Source organism: Microcaecilia unicolor, chromosome 10, assembly GCF_901765095.1.
Source record: "Microcaecilia unicolor chromosome 10, aMicUni1.1, whole genome shotgun sequence".
NCBI lineage: Eukaryota > Metazoa > Chordata > Amphibia > Gymnophiona > Siphonopidae > Microcaecilia > Microcaecilia unicolor.
Window position 1 is genome coordinate 4,541,827 of NC_044040.1, and position 17,806 is coordinate 4,559,632.

The 17,806-nt window shown below is 48.7% G+C and overlaps 1 protein-coding gene across 1 annotated transcript in view; it reads right to left on the minus strand.

Moving 5' to 3' along the window:
* Positions 1-17,806, minus strand: part of SUV39H2 (suppressor of variegation 3-9 homolog 2) — a 38,945-nt gene that overhangs the window by 19,710 nt on the left and 1,429 nt on the right. The window contains exon 2 of the mRNA XM_030216431.1: positions 11,830-11,975. Within this exon, the coding sequence (XP_030072291.1) occupies positions 11,830-11,975 (146 nt within the window). The remainder of the gene's footprint in view (positions 1-11,829; positions 11,976-17,806) is intronic.

Consider the following 17,806-nt stretch of genomic DNA (forward strand, 5'->3'; position numbering starts at 1 on the left):
GGCGAGGAAACAACAGAAATTGACCTACGAAGAACAACTAACTGAGAGTGCAGCCTGACCAGAATAAATTCGGGTCCTGGAGGGTGGAGTTGGATTTACACCCCAAACAGATTCTGCAGCACCGACTGCCCGAACCGACTGTCGCGTCGGGTATCCTGCTGGAGGCAGTAATGCGATGTGAATGTGTGGACAGATGACCACGTCGCAGCCTTGCAAATCTCTTCAATAGTGGCTGACTTCAAGTGGGCCACTGACGCTGCCATGGCTCTAACACTATGAGCCGTGACATGACCCTCAAGAGTCAGCCCAGCCTGGGCGTAAGTGAAGGAAATGCAATCTGCTAGCCAATTGGAGATGGTGCGTTTCCCGACAGCGACCCCTAGCCTGTTAGGGTCGAAAGAAACAAACAATTGGGCGGACTGTCTGTGGGGCTGTGTCCGCTCCAAGTAGAAGGCCAATGCTCTCTTGCAGTCCAATGTGTGCAACTGACGTTCAGCAGGGCGGGTATGCGGCCTGGGGAAGAATGTTGGCAAGACAATTGACTGGTTAAGATGGAACTCCGACACCACCTTCGGCAGGAACTTTGGGTGGGTGCGGAGCACTACTCTGTTGTGATGAAATTTGGTATATGGAGCATGAGCTACTAGGGCTTGAAGCTCACTGACCCTACGAGCTGAAGTAACTGCCACCAAGAAAATGACCTTCCAGGTCAAGTACTTCAGATGGCAGGTATTCAGTGGCTCAAAAGGAGGTTTCATCAGCTGGGTGAGGACGACGTTGAGATCCCATGACACAACAGGAGGCTTGATAGGGGGCTTTGACAAAAGCAAGCCTCTCATGAATCGAACGACTAAAGGCTCTCCAGAGATGGCTTTTCCTTCCACACGATAATGGTAAGCACTGATCGCACTAAGGTGATTCCTTACTGAGTTGGTCTTGAGGCCAGACTCTGATAAGTGCAGAAGGTATTCAAGCAGGTTCTGTGCAGGGCAAGAACGAGGTTCTAGGGCCATGCTCTCACACCACACGACAAACCTCCTCCACTTGAAAAAGTAACTCTTTTTAGTGGAATCCTTCCTAGAGGCAAGCAAGACCCGGGAGACACCCTCAGACAGACCCAACGCAGTGAAGTCTACGCCCTCAACATCCAGGCCGTGAGAGCCAGAGACTGGAGGTTGGGGTGCAGCAACGCTCCGTCGTTCTGCGAAATGAGAGTCGGAAAACACTCCAATCTCCACGGTTCTTCGGAGGACAACTCCAGAAGAAGAGGGAACCAGATCTGGCGGGGCCAAAAGGGCGCGATCAGAATCATGGTGCCGCGGTCTTGCTTGAGCTTCAGTAAGGTCTTCCCCACCAAAGGTATGGGAGGATAAGCATACAGGAGGCCGGTCCCCCAATGGAGGAGAAAGGCATCCGACGCTAGCCTGCCGTGTGCCTGAAGTCTGGAACAGAACAGAGGCAGCTTGTGGTTGGTCTGAGAGGCGAAAAGGTCCACCGAGGGGGTGCCCCACGCTCGGAAGATCTTGCGTACCACTCTGGCATGGAGCGACCACTCGTGCGGTTGCATGACTCTGCTCAGTCTGTCGGCCAGACTGTTGTTTACGCCTGCCAGGTACGTGGCTTGGAGGAGCATGCCGAACCGACACGCCCAACGCCACATCCCGACGGCCTCCTGGCACAGGGGGCGAGATCCGGTGCCCCCCTGCTTGTTGACGTAATACATTGCAACCTGATTGTCTGTCCGAATTTGGATAATTTGACAGGACAGCCGATCTCTGAAAGCCTTCAGTGCGTTCCAGATCGCTCGGAGCTCCAGGAGGTTGATCTGCAGATCCTTTTCCTGGAGGGACCACAGACCCTGAGTGTGGAGCCCATCGACATGGGCTCCCCACCCCAGGCGAGATGCATCCGTCGTCAGCACTTTCGTGGGCTGCGGAATTTGGAATGGACGTCCCAGGGTCAAATTGGTCCGGATGGTCCACCAGAGCAGTGAAGTGCGGCAACTGGTGGAGAGGCGGATGACATCTTCTAGATTCCCGGTGGCTTGAAACCACTGGGAAGCTAGGGTCCATTGAGCAGATCTCATGTGAAGACGAGCCATGGGAGTCACATGAACTGTGGAGGCCATATGACCCAGAAGTCTCAACATCTGCCGAGCTGTGACCTGCTGAGACGCTCTGGTCTGCGAAGCCAGGGCCAAGAGATTGGTAGCCCTCGCTTCGGGAAGGTAGGCCTGAGCCGTCTGGGTATTCAGCAGCGCTCCTATGAATTCCAGAGACTGAGTAGGCTGGAGATGGGACTTTGGGTAATTTATCACAAACCCCAGCAGCTCCAGAAGTGGAATAGTGCACTGCATGGACCGGAGGGCTCCTGCCTCCGAGGTGCTCTTGACCAGCCAATCGTCGAGATATGGGAACACGTGCACTCCCAGCTTGCGTAGATACGCCGCCACCACCACGAGGCACTTTGTAAACACTCGTGGGGCAGAGGCGAGCCCAAAGGGCAGCACACAATACTGAAAGTGCCGTGCGCCCAGGCGGAATCTGAGATACTGTCTGTGAGCTGGCAGTATCGGGATGTGAGTGTATGCGTCCTTTAAATCCAGGGAACATAGCCAATCGTTTTTCTGAATCATTGGCAGAAGGGTGCCCAAGGAAAGCATCCTGAACTTTTCTTTGACCAGGAATTTGTTCAGGCCTCTCAGGTCTAGGATGGGACGCATCCCCCCTGTTTTCTTTTCCACAAGGAAGTACCTGGAATAGAATCCCTGCCCTTCCTGCCCGGGTGGTACGGGCTCGACCGCATTGGCGCTGAGAAGGGCGGAGAGTTCCTCTGCAAGTACCTGCTTGTGAAGGGAGCTGAAAGACTGAGCTCCCGAAGGACAATTTGGAGGCAGGGAGGCCAAATTCAGGGCGTATCCGCACCGCACTATTTGGAGAACCCACTGGTCGGAGGTTATGAGAGGCCACCTTTGGTGAAAAAATTTTAACCTCCCTCCGACCGGCAGATCGTCCGGTACGGACACTTGTAGGGCGGCTATGTTCCCGTGGATCCAGTCAAAAGCCCGTCCCCGGCTTTTGCTGTGGAGGCGCAGGGGGCTGCTTAGGCGCACGCTGTTGACGAGAACGAGCGCGCTGGGGCTGTCCCTGTGCCTGGCGAGGCCTTCGGGCCGGCTGGTTGTACCTACGCTTTGCAAAAGAATAGGGTGCAGCCTGCCGTGCCCGGGAAAAACGCCCACCCGTGGGGGCGGGTGCTGAAGGCGCCCGGTGGGAGAGCTTGTCGAGAGCGGTTTCCCGCTGATGCAGTTGGTCCACCATCTGCTCGACCTTCTCACCGAAAATGTTATCCCCCCGGCAAGGGACGTCAGCCAGTCTCTGCTGGGTGCGGTTGTCCAGGTCAGAGGCACGCAGCCATGAGAGCCTGCGCATCACTATACCTTGGGCCGCAGCGCGAGATGCCACGTCACAGGTGTCAAAAATCCCCCTGGACAGGAACTTTCTGCACGCCTTCAGCTGCCTGACCACCTCCTGATAAGGCCTGGACTGCTCCGGCGGGAGCTTATCGACCAGGTCCGCCAGCTGTTGCACATTGGTCCGCATGTGAATGCTCATATAGAGCAGGTAAGATTGGATGCGGGTCACGAGCATGGAGGATTGGTAGGCCTTCCTCCCAAATGAGTCCAGAGTGCGAGACTCCCGCCCCGGGGGCGCCGAGGCGGTATCCCTCGAACTCCGTGCCCTCTTGAGAGCAGAATCCACGACCGCTGAGTCATGGGGCAACTGGGGCCGCATGAGCTCTGGGTCAGAGTGGATCCTGTACTGGGACTCTGCTTTCTTGGGAATGGTGGGATTAGTTAGTGGTCGCACCCAGTTCCGGAGCAGCGTCTCCTTCAGGACATTGTGCAGCGGTACCGTGGAGGACTCTCTAGGTGGTGATGGATAGTCGAGGACCTCGAGCATCTCGGCCCTCGGCTCTTCCACAGAGACCACGGGAAAGGGAATGCTTATAGACATATCCCGCACAAAGGAGGCAAAGGAGAGACTCTCAGGAGGTGAGAGCTTCCTCTCCGGTGACGGCGTGGGGTCCGAGGGAAGGCCCGTAGACTCCTCTGAGGAGAAATATCTCGGGTCCTCCTCTTCCCCCCACGAGTCCTCATCCTCGGTATCGGACATTAGCTCATGTAGCTGCGTCCGGTACCGGGCCCGGCTCGACGTCGAGGCACCGAGGTCTCGGTGTCGTCGAGCGCTGGACTCCCGCGCCGGCGGGGACGGAGCTCCCTCCATCGACGTCGACGGGGACTCCACCTGCGTGGCTATCGAGACCGGCACCGCAAGCGGCGGCGGTGTCGACTGCCCCGGCGCCGGGCTAGAGCTCGCCGGCGCCACAGTCATCGGCGCCGAGGGCGCAAGCACCCCCGGCGCCGGCACAGCCTGGCGCATCAGCCCTTCCAGGATCCCCGGAAGGATGGCTCTGAGGCACTCGTCCAGGCCCGCTGCCGGGAAAGGCGGTGGGGCCGGTAAGGGTGTCGGTGCCGGAAGCTGCTGGGGGCCAGGAGACGGCACCGAGGTGCCGGAACCCCGACGCGTCGGTACCTCCACCACCGACGGAGATCTCTCCTCTCTGCGATGACGCTTCGGCGTCGACTCCTCTTCAGGGTGCACCGAGGGCTCCCGGTGACGGCGCTTCTTGTCTTTTTTCCGGTGCACGTCACCGGTGCCGGAGGGCATGGAGGAGGAGGAGGTCGATCCCCCTCGGTCTCGGGGTACCGGGTCCGACAGGGTTCGGTCCCGTGGCTCACGAGTTGAGGGAGTGCCCGGGGCCGACTGCCCACGCGGTCTCTCTACCCCACTCTCGCCGGCGGACCGGCGGGCCGACGGGACCTGTTCTCCTGGGGTCGCTGCCATCGGTGCCGATGTCTCGGGCATCGATACCGGTACCGAAGAACCGGTCTTCGATACCGATGCCGTCGAGGTCGACGTCGAGGGGCCGGCGCAAGTTCCAAAAAGACGGTCCCGCAGAACTTGCCTCGCAACCTGAGTCCGTTCCGGAGACCGAGACACAAAACGCACGACTTGAGATTGTGCTCCGGCCCGAGGCACTGGAGGCACCAAGCGTGGGTGTCGGTCTGCGAGATCGGCCGGCCGCAGCGACCACACTTTTTAAATCCACTCGGGACCTTCGAGGACATCGACGGAAAAATCGCGTCGGCGAAGTCAAAGTCGGCAATGGTGGCTAAAATCACACCACGAAAACTGAAACCGACCGAGCGGCCACTAGGCCGCAACGAGGCGTCCCCGCTAGAAAGCGAGGGAAAAGAAGGAGCGCGTGCTCCACACGCGCAAAATTCTTTTTTTTTTTTTTTTAATAAAAGAGAAAAAGAAGAAGAAGAGGCCGAACAGGCCAAAAGCGACGATCCGCGTAAACGCGGTCGAAAAAATCCGGCGGCTGAAACGAGAGAGAGGGGAAAACACAACTCTCTCAGTCGCGGAAAAAAAGTAACTGGCGGGAGCGGTTGCGCACGGGCGGGAAGACGGCCGCGCATGCGCGGTGGGCGTGCCCTGCGTGTCGACCGTCCCGCGAAGCTTATTTCCGGTTGGTGGGGGCTGCCGCGGACGTCACCCAGTCGTGAGAACAAGCAGCCTGCTTGTCCTCGGAGAATGACCCATTACATCCTCCAAGGTTACAGAGAATTTGTTTAGTTTCTCCGACTCCCCCGCTTCAAATATTCTTTCCGGCACCGGTGTCCCCCCAAAATCCTCCTCGGTGAAGACCGAAGCAAAGAATTCATTTAATTTCTCCGCTACGGCTTTGTCCTCCTTGATCGCCCCTTTAACACCATTTTCGTCCAGCGGCCCAACCGACTCTTTGGCCGGTTTCCTGCTTTTAATGTATCTAAAAAAGTTTTTACTATGTATTTTTGCTTCCAACGCTAATTTCTTCTCAAAGTCCTTTTTTGCCCTCCTTATCTCCGCTTTGCATTTGGCTTGGCATTCCTTATGATCTATCCTGTTACTTTCAGTTGGTTCTCTTCTCCACTTTCTGAAGGATTGTTTTTTGGCTCTAATGATTTCCTTTATCTTACTGTTTAGCCACGCCGGCTGACGTTTAGTCTTTTTTCCCTTTTTTCTAATACGTGGAATATATTTGTCCTGAACCTCCAGGATGGTGTTTTTAAACAGCATCCACGCCTGATGCAAGTTTTTTACTCTGCGAGCTGCTCCTTTCAGTCTTTTTTTCACCATTTTTCTCATTTTGTCGTAATCACCTTTTCTATAGTTAAACGCTAGCGTACTTGATTTCCTAGTTTCACTTCCTTCAATGCCAATATCAAAACCGATCATATTATGATCACTGTTATCAAGCGGCCCTCGTATCGTTACCCCCTGCACTAGATCATGAGCACCACTAAGGACTAAGTCTAGTATTTTTCCTTCTCTTGTCGGCTCCTGAACTAGCTGTTCCATGAAGCTGTCCTTGATTTCATCAAGAAATCTTATGTCCCTTGCGTGTACAGATGTTACATTAACCCAGTCTATATGCGGGTAATTGAAATCCCCCATTATTATTGTGTTGCCCAGTTTGTTTGCGTCCCTGATTTCCTTTAACATTTCCGCATCCGTCTGTTCGTCCTGGCCAGGCGGACGGTAGTACACTCCTATCACTATCCTTTTCCCCTTTGCACATGGAATTTCAATCCACAGTGATTCCAAGGAGTGTTTTGCTTCCTGCAGAATTTTCAATCTATTTGATTCAAGGCTCTCGTTAATATACAATGCTACCCCTCCACCAATCCGATTCACCCTATCACTACGATATAATTTGTACCCTGGTATGACAGTGTCCCACTGGTTATCCTCCTTCCACCAGGTCTCAGAGATGCCTATTATATCTAATTTTTCATTTAGTGCAATATATTCTAACTCCCCCATCTTATTTCTTAGGCTCCTGGCATTCGCATATAGACATTTCAAACTATGTTTGTTGTTCCTAAGTACATCATGCTTAGTACTTGACAGTATTAATTGGCAATCTTTTGTCTGATTTTTATTGTTATTTAAAGATACCCGATCTACTACAATCTCTTTTGCAACCTCACTATCAGGATACTCTATCTTCCCTGTTATGGTGATATCTTTGAAAGATACCTTATCCCGAACCATGCTCTTTTGAGCGACTGTCGGCCTTCCCCCCATTTCTAGTTTAAAAGCTGCTCTATCTCCTTCTTAAACGCCGATGCCAGCAGCCTGGTCCCACTCTGGTTAAGATGGAGTCTGTGTTTCTTTCTTAGTGGCTGCCTGGCAGCTTTCAGTCCTGACTCTTTCCTGCCTGTGTTTCTTTCTTAGTGGCTGCTTTGCAGCTTTCAGTCCTTGCTCTTGAGCCTATCTGCTTTCTACCTAGTGTGGTATGGTTTGTCTGAGAGTCCTAGTCTAGTATTCTGCCTAGCCTCCCCTGTGTATTCTAGACCCTGTGTGTATCCTGTTGGTATCCAGTTCCTGCCCTGTCCTGTAAGTCCTGCCGGCCGCCTGCACCCAGGGGCTCAACTCCTGGGGAACGGCGGTCAAGCGTAGGTGAAGTCTAGCTGTTCCTGCTCTGCCTGTTCCAGCTTGTTTGCCTCAACTGCAATTCCAGTCCGGGGTTCCAGTCCTATTCTGCCTTGTCTCTGGTTTGGGGTGGTTTTGCCTGCCACTGCTGCTCCTCGGCAGTGGTCCAAGGGCTCACGAATCTAGTTTCTGCCCTGAAAGCCTGACAGAATGGAAAGGCCATAAGCTCGGTAAAATCACCCTTCCAGCTGGGGTTCTAGCCTCTGACTTGGTTTCCTGTTGGCTGTCCAGCTCCCAGCCCGGGCGCAGTTCCTAGTTCCAGTTCGGATTCCAGTTTCAACTTAATGTTTGCTCTTGACTCTTACATGACGCTCCATGATTACCGGGATAAACTTTTATCTGACCCAGCCCTGAAGAATACTCCTGAAGCTGCAGCGAAGAAAAGGCGTGTCTCGTGGCTTACAAAATAAAAACATATAACATTAAAACAAAACAGTCACTAATAAACCAAAACACAATTTCTTCTAAAATAGTACAATAAATCTGCTATATAACCACCATTATTTATATTAATATATAATCTCAGCTAGGGTAGGAGTGGATAAACATGTCCTGCCTGCTACAGTATGTGCAGCCAGTGTTACTCCTTGTCTGTGTGACTAGCAAGTTAGTTACTTCTTCCATTAAAGGCCTGAATGAAGAGCCAAGCTTTCACCTACTTCCTGAAGTACAGACAGTTTTGTGTTCAGGGAATACCCAAAAGCGTGTCAGATTGCATTCAAACCAAATCAGATCTTATATATTGCCTCCCCTTTCCAAGGTTCAGTGCGGTTTCAAAGCACTCATCGCCGTGCATTTTTCTTTGCAGCCCCTGCCCAATGGAATCCGCTTCCATTAAACCTTAGGACTGAACCATCTTTCAAGAAACTTTCGAAAGCATGGCTGTTTGACCAGATTTTTCAAAAATAGATAGTAGAGACTCCTAGTCTATGATCAGCATTGGCAAGTTTTTCCTTAACACTCTAGCTCCAGAATCTACCACAAAAGTCTCGTCACTAAACAATGTTATTTATTTATTTATTTTTTGTTACATTTGTATCCCACATTTTCCCACCTATTTGTAGGCTCAATGTGGCTTACATAGTTCCGGAGAGGAGGTTACAGACTCCGGTGTGAACAGTACAGGTTGGTTTGTACAAGTACAATTAAATTAGAATTTGTACAAGTACAATCAATATATATAAACGGCGAGTGACCGTACTCACTGCAAATGCGCAGTAGAGACTTCCCTCTCTGTCCCGCCCCCGCGTCAATACGTGATGACGGGGGGGTGGGACAGAGAGGGAAACTGCGCCGCCGACGTTGCTACCGCTCCCCCCCCCCTCGAAGTCGTCGCCGCGGCCACCCCTCCACCTGGTCCGGGCCCTCTCTTCACTTCTGAACTTACAGATCCATTCGCCGAACGCAGCAACGCACATCAGCTGAGCTGCAGTGAGCCCTTCCTTCTTTGCCTGTGGCCCCGCCCTCCTGTGACGTAACGTCAGCGAGGGCGGGACACACACAGGCAAAGAAGGAAGGGGCAGCTCAGCTGATGTGCGTTGCTGCGTTCGGCGAATGGATCTGTAAGTTCAGAAGTGAAGAGAGGGCCCGGACCAGGTGGAGGGGTGGCCGCGGCGACGACTTCGAGGGGGGGGGGGAGCGGTGGCGACTTCGCGGGGGGGGGGGGGAGGGGAGCGGTGGTGACCGCGGGGGGAGGAAAACCTCTATACCAGCCCGTTTTTACGGGCTCAACGGCTAGTTAAATTAGAATTGGGGTGATTCATCCCATGCAGAATGCAAGGGTGGGAACCGCGGCAAGGGATAGGGTATTGTCTGTTTCCTAGTTTGATTATTATGCTTCATATTCGGTGTTTATGTCTGTTCGGTGAGATATGCCTTTTTGAAAAGGTGAGTCTATAGATTTTTTCTGATGGTTAATCGTGGTTTTCAGATCTTTTGGTAATGTGTTCCAGAGCTCTGTGCATATGTAGGGAAAGCTGGACGCGTATGTTGATTCATACTTCAAACCCTTGCAACTTGGGAAGTGAAGGGTTAGGTACGTTCTTGCTGATTCAATTGTGTTTCTGACTGGTAAATCGATTAAATCAGTCATGTAGCCCGGAGCAAAGCCATGGATTATTTTGTGAATGAAAGTACAAATCTTGAAGGCAATGCGTTCTTTGATAGGTAGCCAGTGCACTTTTTCGCGAAGGGTCTTGCGCTGTCAAATCTTGTTTTTCCATAAATGAGCCTGGCTGCTGTGTTCTGAGCAGTTTGGAGTTTCCTTAAGATCTGTTTCTTGCATCCCATGTAAGGTGAAATTAGACCTTACCTGATAATTTTCTTTCCTCTAGACCCTCCAGACCGGTCAAGACACTTGGTTATGCACTCCTACCAGCAGAGGGAGACTGAGAACACTAAAACTGTAACAATGTATAAGCCACCTGCCAACCCCCAAGCAGTCAGTAAATCCATAACAAAGCAGAAAAGAACAATCAAACACATAAAACGAATACATAGAACCCTGTACTCAGAACTCAAAACAGACACAAATGTGCTTCTGTCGACCGAATGCCAAAGCGCTGCGGTCCGCCCCTGACAATGCAGAGGCTATTACCACTGAACTTCAGAAAACGAGAAGTCCAGAACTAAAGACCTATCAGCTATAGCAACCGAGGCCCAAAACCAGTTTGCAGACCACACTAGACTAAAACATATCGGGTGGGTTCTTGACCGTCTGGAGGGTCTAGAGGAAAGAAAATTAGCAGGTAAGGCCTAATTTCACCTTCCTCAGCGACCCCCCACAGTAATTTCAATTTTGGCGCGCATCCAAAAAATATTTTTTTAATTTCTGGCGCATGTCAGATACATGCGTTAAGTGGCATTTCACGCATGTAAGTCATTACCGCCCGGTTACTGCATGAGACCTTACCGCTAAGCCAATGGCTGGAGGTAAGATGTCAGACCCAAAATGGACGCGTGGCAATTTTCATTTTGCTGCACGTCCATTTTCGGCAAAAATTTTAAAAAGGGCATTTTTTTGTAGATAAGCTGAAAAAGAATTCTGCGCACCTTAGTAAAAGGACCCCAAAGTGAAGAGAAATGGCTTTGTTTCATCATATTACCCAAACAGAGAGAGCTGGAGAGGGTAAAAGTGACACTTCATATTTTTATGTATATATTACAAAACTGGCAGGTACAGGGGAAGGGACAACTGTACTAAGACCCATGCAGTAAAAGGGCCCTTGCTGCCCCTTCATTGCTCACAAAGGTGTTGCCCTCCCAACGCAGGTACAGACCTGTTGGCATAACCCTGCCCCAACTCCTCTACCTTCTTCCCCATCCTTGGCATGGCATGGCACAGCCCCAGCCCCTCCCCCCCCCCCCCCCCAGACAGTTTGAACTTCGTGGGTGTGGCTTGGATCTCTTTCAGGGAGAGAAAACTAACAACTTATAGCAGCAGCTTCAGAGAGCATTTTCCATCTCACAGATAGGCTGCAGAAAATACCTTCTCCTGATTTAGACTTAGTCCCGCCCACCCTACCCCTCTACCCACCCACCCCTAGAGTGACATGTCTTATATAACCTCCCTATCAACCCACTCATTACTTTTACCTCACCCATTTCTATTCTTCTATCACCTTCTCCCACTACTCCAACCAGAGTTACACCTAATCACACTGACCACCCTTCAACATCTTCAGTCCTTCTGTGACTGTTCTCTTGTGCTTGACTGCTTAAATATTTTAAATTTAAATGCTTTGCTTTTTGTCTATTAGATTGTAAGCTCTTTGAGCAGGGACTATCTTTCTTCTGTGTTTGTACAGCGCTGCGTAAACTTTGTAGCGCTCTAGAAATGTTAAATAGTAGTAGTAGTAGTAGCTAGTAGTAAAGTGGCACCTCTCCTGCCACTGGGGCTTGCCTTTCCTCAGCTAGGTTCAAACAATATGGAGAATCTGCAGTTCAACCAGCTCTTACAAAGCAGCATAAAAGAGCGTGTTAGAAGTGCCAGGCTTCTTAATAGAGGTAAGCCACAGATAGATACTGGATCCATATTTGCAACATTGGCTTTTCAGATGTAGGGTTGTTTCTGTTCCAGTCCCGGCATGGTCCAGACTGAGTGAGTTTTAACAGCATTTTATTCTGCATGGTTTCAACAATATAACCACTCAAATTCTTGTACCTGGCTTTTGAGCGTCACATCACACCCTTTTACTCAACTCTTTTAAATTGCTCGTTCTCGCCTTACCTCTTCTACCTTGTAGTCACATAGGTATTCCACTTCATAATTGTCTAAATTCCTTTTCGTGATTCCAATGGATTGACAAGTGAGCTTGTCCTTTCTACATAATTCCTGCAGGGTCTCCAGAGAAGCAAGACATGGCACACACCAAGCTACAATAAGAAAATAGGATTTGTTTTAGAAGTAAAACTCCTTTTCTACACTAAAATAATTCTCGTGCATGCTCTCTCAAGTAATTTTTTATTATAACAGGAGCTGTCAATTTTAAAATATTTCTGCTTTCCAGTTCTATGACTATTAAATAACAGAAAATATAGATTAATTCAGAAATTGCTCATGAATTTGCTCAAAAGTACCCTAACTAGCCCCCCCCCTTTTTTTTTTTTAACAAAGCTGCGCTAGTGGCTGCCAGTGCGGTAATGCTGACAGCCCATTCAAAGTGAACGGGCTGCGTCGGCATTGCTGCACGGTAAATTTTTTACTTCTTAGCAGCCCCACAACAAAGAGAAAACTAGGCATTTTAATAAAACAGTCTTGATACAGACGTTCAAATATTTGAAAGGTATTAATCCGCAAACTAACCTTTTCCGGAGATACGAAGGCGGTAGAACGAGAGGACATGAAATGAGAGTGAAGGGGGGCAGACTCAAGAAAAATGTCAGGAAGTATTTCTTCACGGAGAGAGTGGTGGATGTTTGGAATGCCCTCCCGCGGGAGGTGGTGGAGAAGAAAACGGTAACGGAATACAAACATGCGTGGGATAAACATAAAGGAATCCTGTTCAGAAGGAAAGGATCCTCAGGAGCTTAACTGAGATTGGATAGCAGAGCCGGTAGTGGGAGGCGGGGCTGGAGGTTGGGAGGCGGGGATAGTGCGGGGCAGACTTATACAGTCTGTGCCAGAGCCAGTGGTGGGAGGCGGGGATAGTGCTGGGCAGACTTATACGGTCTGTGCCAGAGCCGGTGGTGGGAGGCAGGGATAGTGCTGGGCAGACTTATACGGTCTGTGCCAGAGCCGGTGGTTGGGAAGCGGGGCTGGTGGTTGGGAGGCGGGGATAGTGCTGGGCAGACTTATACAGTCTGTGCCAGAGCCGTGGTTGGGAGGCGGGGCTGGTGGTTGGGAGGAGGGGATAGTGCTGGGCAGACTGATACGGTCTGTGCCAGAGCCGGTGGTGGGAGGCAGGGATAGTGCTGGGCAGACCTATACGGTCTGTGCCCTGAAGAGCACAGGTACAAATCAAAGTAGGGTATACACAAAAAGTAGCACACATGAGATGTCTTGTTGGGCAGACTGGATGGACCGTGCAGGTCTTTTTTCTGCCGTCATCTACTATGTAACTGAACTTCGTACTGGTATTTAAGCAGTCCACTGTGACAAACTGCAGGCAAACTGTTGTTTTAAAAGCATGACAAAATGTTACAGTTATGTGCGTCACCCTATGGTTACGTGCATGACAGTGTGCAAATGCAGTACCTTAGGAAGATGTTAAAAAGTGTTCAGCAACTTAAGCAAGGTTTGGTTGAGGCTCCTGGTTTTACTGCCAACTGGTTCAGGTAGAGATAAGGCATGAAGCATATACAAGAACAGTGCTGGGTAGACTTCTACAGTCTGTGCCCTGAGAAAGGCAAGGACAAATCAAACTCGGGTGTACATATAAAGTATCACATACCACGTGAATGAGTTTATCTTGTTGGGCAGACTGGATGGACTGTACAGGTCTTTATCTGCCGTCATTTACTATGTTACTATATGCAGTTTCTTGAGAACAGTCGATCCAGTTTGTCTGGCAGAGCACACATAGAGGCATATTTTCAAAGCACTTAGCCTTCTAAAGTTCCATAGGCTTCTATGGAACTTTGGAAGGCTAAGTGCTTTGAAAATATGCCTCATAGTTTTCCGAACAGCCTTACCAAGAGATTGGGGGCTTTTTATGGAGGCGGCATTTGTACAGCAGAGGTAGATGGCGTCTGAGGTGTATAAGCCGACTGTAAATTTCTAGCTGTTTTATTGGCACGTGACTTGCGCTTCCGAAGTGTAGCCATCTCTTGAAATTTTTCCCTCTTATTTTTACATAAGTACGTAAGTAATGCCACACTGGGAAAAGACCAAAGGTCCATCGAGCCCAGCATCCTGTCCACGACAGCAGCCAATCCAGGCCAAGGGCACCTGGCAAGCTTCCCAAATGTACAAACATTCTATATGTTATTCCTGGAATTGTGGATTTTTCCCAAGTCCATTTAGTAGCAGTTTATGGACTTGTCCTTTAGGAAACCGTCTAACCCCTTTTTAAACTCTGCCAAGCTAACCGCCTTCACCACGTTCTCTGGCAATGAATTCCAGAGTTTAATTATGCGTTGGGTGAAGAAATATTTTCTCCGATTTGTTTTAAATTTACTACACTGTAGTTTCATCGCATACCCCCTAGTCCTAGTATTTTTCGAAAGCGTGAACAGACGCTTCATATCTACCTGTTCCACTCCACTCATTACTTTATATACCTCTATCATGTCTCCCCTCAGCCGTCTCTTCTCCAAGCTGAAAAGCCCTAGCCTCCTTAGTCTTTCTTCATAGAGAAGTCGTCCCATCCCCGCTACCATTTTAGTCGCCCTTCGCTGCACCTTTTCTACTCTATCTTTCTTGAGATGTGGTGACCAGAATTGAACACAATACTCAAGGTGCGGTCGCACCATGGAGCGATACAACGGCATTATAACATCCTCACACCTGTTTTCCATACCTTTCCTAATAATACCCAACATTCTATTCACTTTCCGAGCCACAGCAGCACACTGAGCAGAAGGTTTCAGTGTATTATCTGCAATTTTTCACAATCTTGTCGTGAGTTAACGACTTTGAATAACTTTGTGTCATCAACAAATTTAATTACCTCACTAGTTACTCCTATCTCTAAATCATTTATAAATATATTAAAAAGTAGCGGTCCTAGCACAGACCCCTGAGGAACCCTACTAGCTACCCTTCTCCATTGTGAATACTGCCCATTTAATCCCACTCTCTGTTTCCTATCCTTCAGCCAGTTTTTAATCCACAATAGGACATTTCCTCCTATCCCATGACCCTCCAATTTCCTCTGTAGCCTTTCATGAGGTACCTTGTCAAACGCCTTTTGAAAATCCAGATACACAATATCAACCGGCTCCCCTTTGTCCACATGTTTGTTCACTCCTTCAAAGAATTGAAGTGAATTGGTCAGGCAAGATTTACCCACACCTGTCTACGCTTTATACGACTTATTCTTTCATTCTCTTTCTTCTGAAAATTTGAATCCAGCTCTTTCTCTCTTGCTCTCCAGCGTTGGATCTTCTCTGCATTGGTCAGCGGCATTCTTAGTTGTCAATGGCAAACAGCATAACAGTGAGATGTACTTTTGCAGCTTACATGTTCCACCATACTTACACAAGAATCATGATCAAGTACCAGAATGTTATGTGGTTACTTAGGCAATGGATTGTTCGGAGAGGGCTGCCAAGTGTCAATATGAAGAACTACTTTAAGCTGGTATTTTGCCTCATTTGCAATGTGGCACCATCTGTGGAATATGGAAAGTGCAATGAAGGAAAAATATTTTAATGAAGGTTGTTTTGTAGAGGCTGATTAAGATACTCAAATACATTAATAACTGGCAGTTTGTTGTATCATTAGCTGGCATGTTGTGCTGAGAAAAAGTTATGTGTCTAACTTACATTACATGTATAGTACAGTCTTGCTTATCCGACCTTCGTTAATCCAACCATCTGGCATATCCGATAGACATCCCCCCCAGGTGACGCCAACCCGTTGCTGTTAAGAAGCGCACGGCTTCTCTTCCTGTTTTCCGGCTTCACACGCTTTAAGGAAGCAATCTTTGAGCCATGTTTGAGCTAAGACCGTGCTTCTCTGCAAGGGGACCACGCTTTGCAGCTGATACTCCTTCACACGGTACTGCTATTGACTGGAGAAGACAACTTGAGTGAGGCTGAACATGCAGTGATCTTCAGAATTAGGGCTCTGCTTGGTTCCGTATTTCTGTAGATGCAGTTGATAAAGATGGTTTCCCTTGAACAGTTCTGTACCTGTTCAGTATTTCTGCCTGCTGTACAGTTGCTGTGCTGTGTATACTGCTCTATATCTGTGCTCAAATTGCCAGCTGTACAATTTTTGTTGTTGTTGCTGATTTAGTGTTAACAATATTTTAATTAAAGATACCCTACGCCTTTTCTTCATGCATAAAGTATGTTTCCATGCATTGTTTGAGGGGTTCCCATTGTTTTCCGTATTATTCGACTTTTCACTTATCCACCAATGGTCTAGTTCTGTTTACTTTGGATAATCTAGACTGCACTGTATATCTTACTAAACACCACTACTAATAATATGTATACCAAAGTTTATCACTAATAGTTATTTTAAAATACTAACCCCACTTGTTGACAGGCCTTTTGAAACCAGAGTATCACAATTTGTGTATACGTGAATGATGGATAAATATTGTACTACAGTAGAAGTCCAAAAATCCAGATGGTGGAAATCCGGACTTCTGGAGAATCCAGACCCCTTAAAAGAGCAGTACCTGGACCGCTCAAGAACCCAGACTACACCTTCTCCCCCCCCCCCCCCCCACACACACACACGGACCAGCCCTGCCTGCTGCTGTCTCTCATTCCTCAGTGTACAATACCTTTTCAGAAGTCTGGGCCCTTCCCTCTGACCGATCCTTCTGAAAACAGTTGCATCAGAAGGGATGGGACTTTTCAGAGAGAAAGGTCTTGCCTGGTACAGGCCGGAGGCACCCTGTATGGCTGCCCCTGGCACTGTAGCACAAAAGACTTTTAAAAAGGTATTATACACTGGGGAGTGGGAGAGAACCGTGGGTGGGTGCGCAGGCAGGCAGGGCCACCGGGGGGGGGGGGGGGTGTGGGCCTTGGCCCCATCCCTTTGGCTTAGGCCCCTAAGCCCCTCTCCAAAGGGGAAGACAGATGATAGATGGGGAGGAGAGATGTGTATATAATTATTAACATTTTTAAGCTTCTTAAGATCTTGTTGTTTTCATTTATTTTTATCAACGTGAAACAAGAAGTTGCTGATGTGCCTATAAAACATTACTGTAGACATGTCTTCCTTTTGAAACAATTGAAATGCCTATAATATCTTTATATATAAGCATAATTTTACTTAATTACTGTACAAGTCCAAAAATCCAGATTGCTCGGGGATTGGGTTAGTCCGGATTTCTGGGATTCTCAGGCACTACTTTTAAAATTCAAATTTAAGGAAGAATGAAGATATGAACAGGCAGAAAAGAGGAAAAAACATACTGTAAAAGCACAAATAAAAATCAACAAAATTTGCCTGTTCATATCTTCATTCTTCCTTAGTTATTTATTGCATTTGCACCCCACATTTTCCCACCTATTTGCAGGCTCAATGTGGCTTACAAGCACCTGTTATGGCATCGCCATTTCAGGAGATAGCTACAATTGGTGTTACAAAAAAGATTCTGGATGAAGAAAAAAGGTCTAAGCAAAGTTATAGAAAGATAAATGTCGGAATAAGGTGAAGTGTTGAGGTGTTGTAATTCGCTATGGGTTCCCGTTGTAGGCCTTGTTGAAGAAATAGGTTTTCAAAGATTTACGAAAGGTAGTTATGTCGTTAATCGTTTTCAAGTCAGTTGGTAATGCATTCCATATCTGTGTACTCATGTAGGAGAAGCTGGTCGCGTGTGATAGCTTGTACTTTAGTCCTTTGCAGTTGGGGAAGTGCATATTAAGGAATTTGCGGGCTGATTTTTTAGCATTTCTGGGAGGCAGGTCTATGAGGTTTAGCATGTAGCTCGGGGCTTCTCCGTGGATGATTTTATGAACCATCGTGCAGATCTTGAACGCGATACGTTCTTTGAGTGGGAGCCAATGACGTTTTTTTCGTAGAGGTTTCGCACTTTCATATTTTGTTTTGCCAAATATGAGCCTGGCTGCGGTATTCTGGG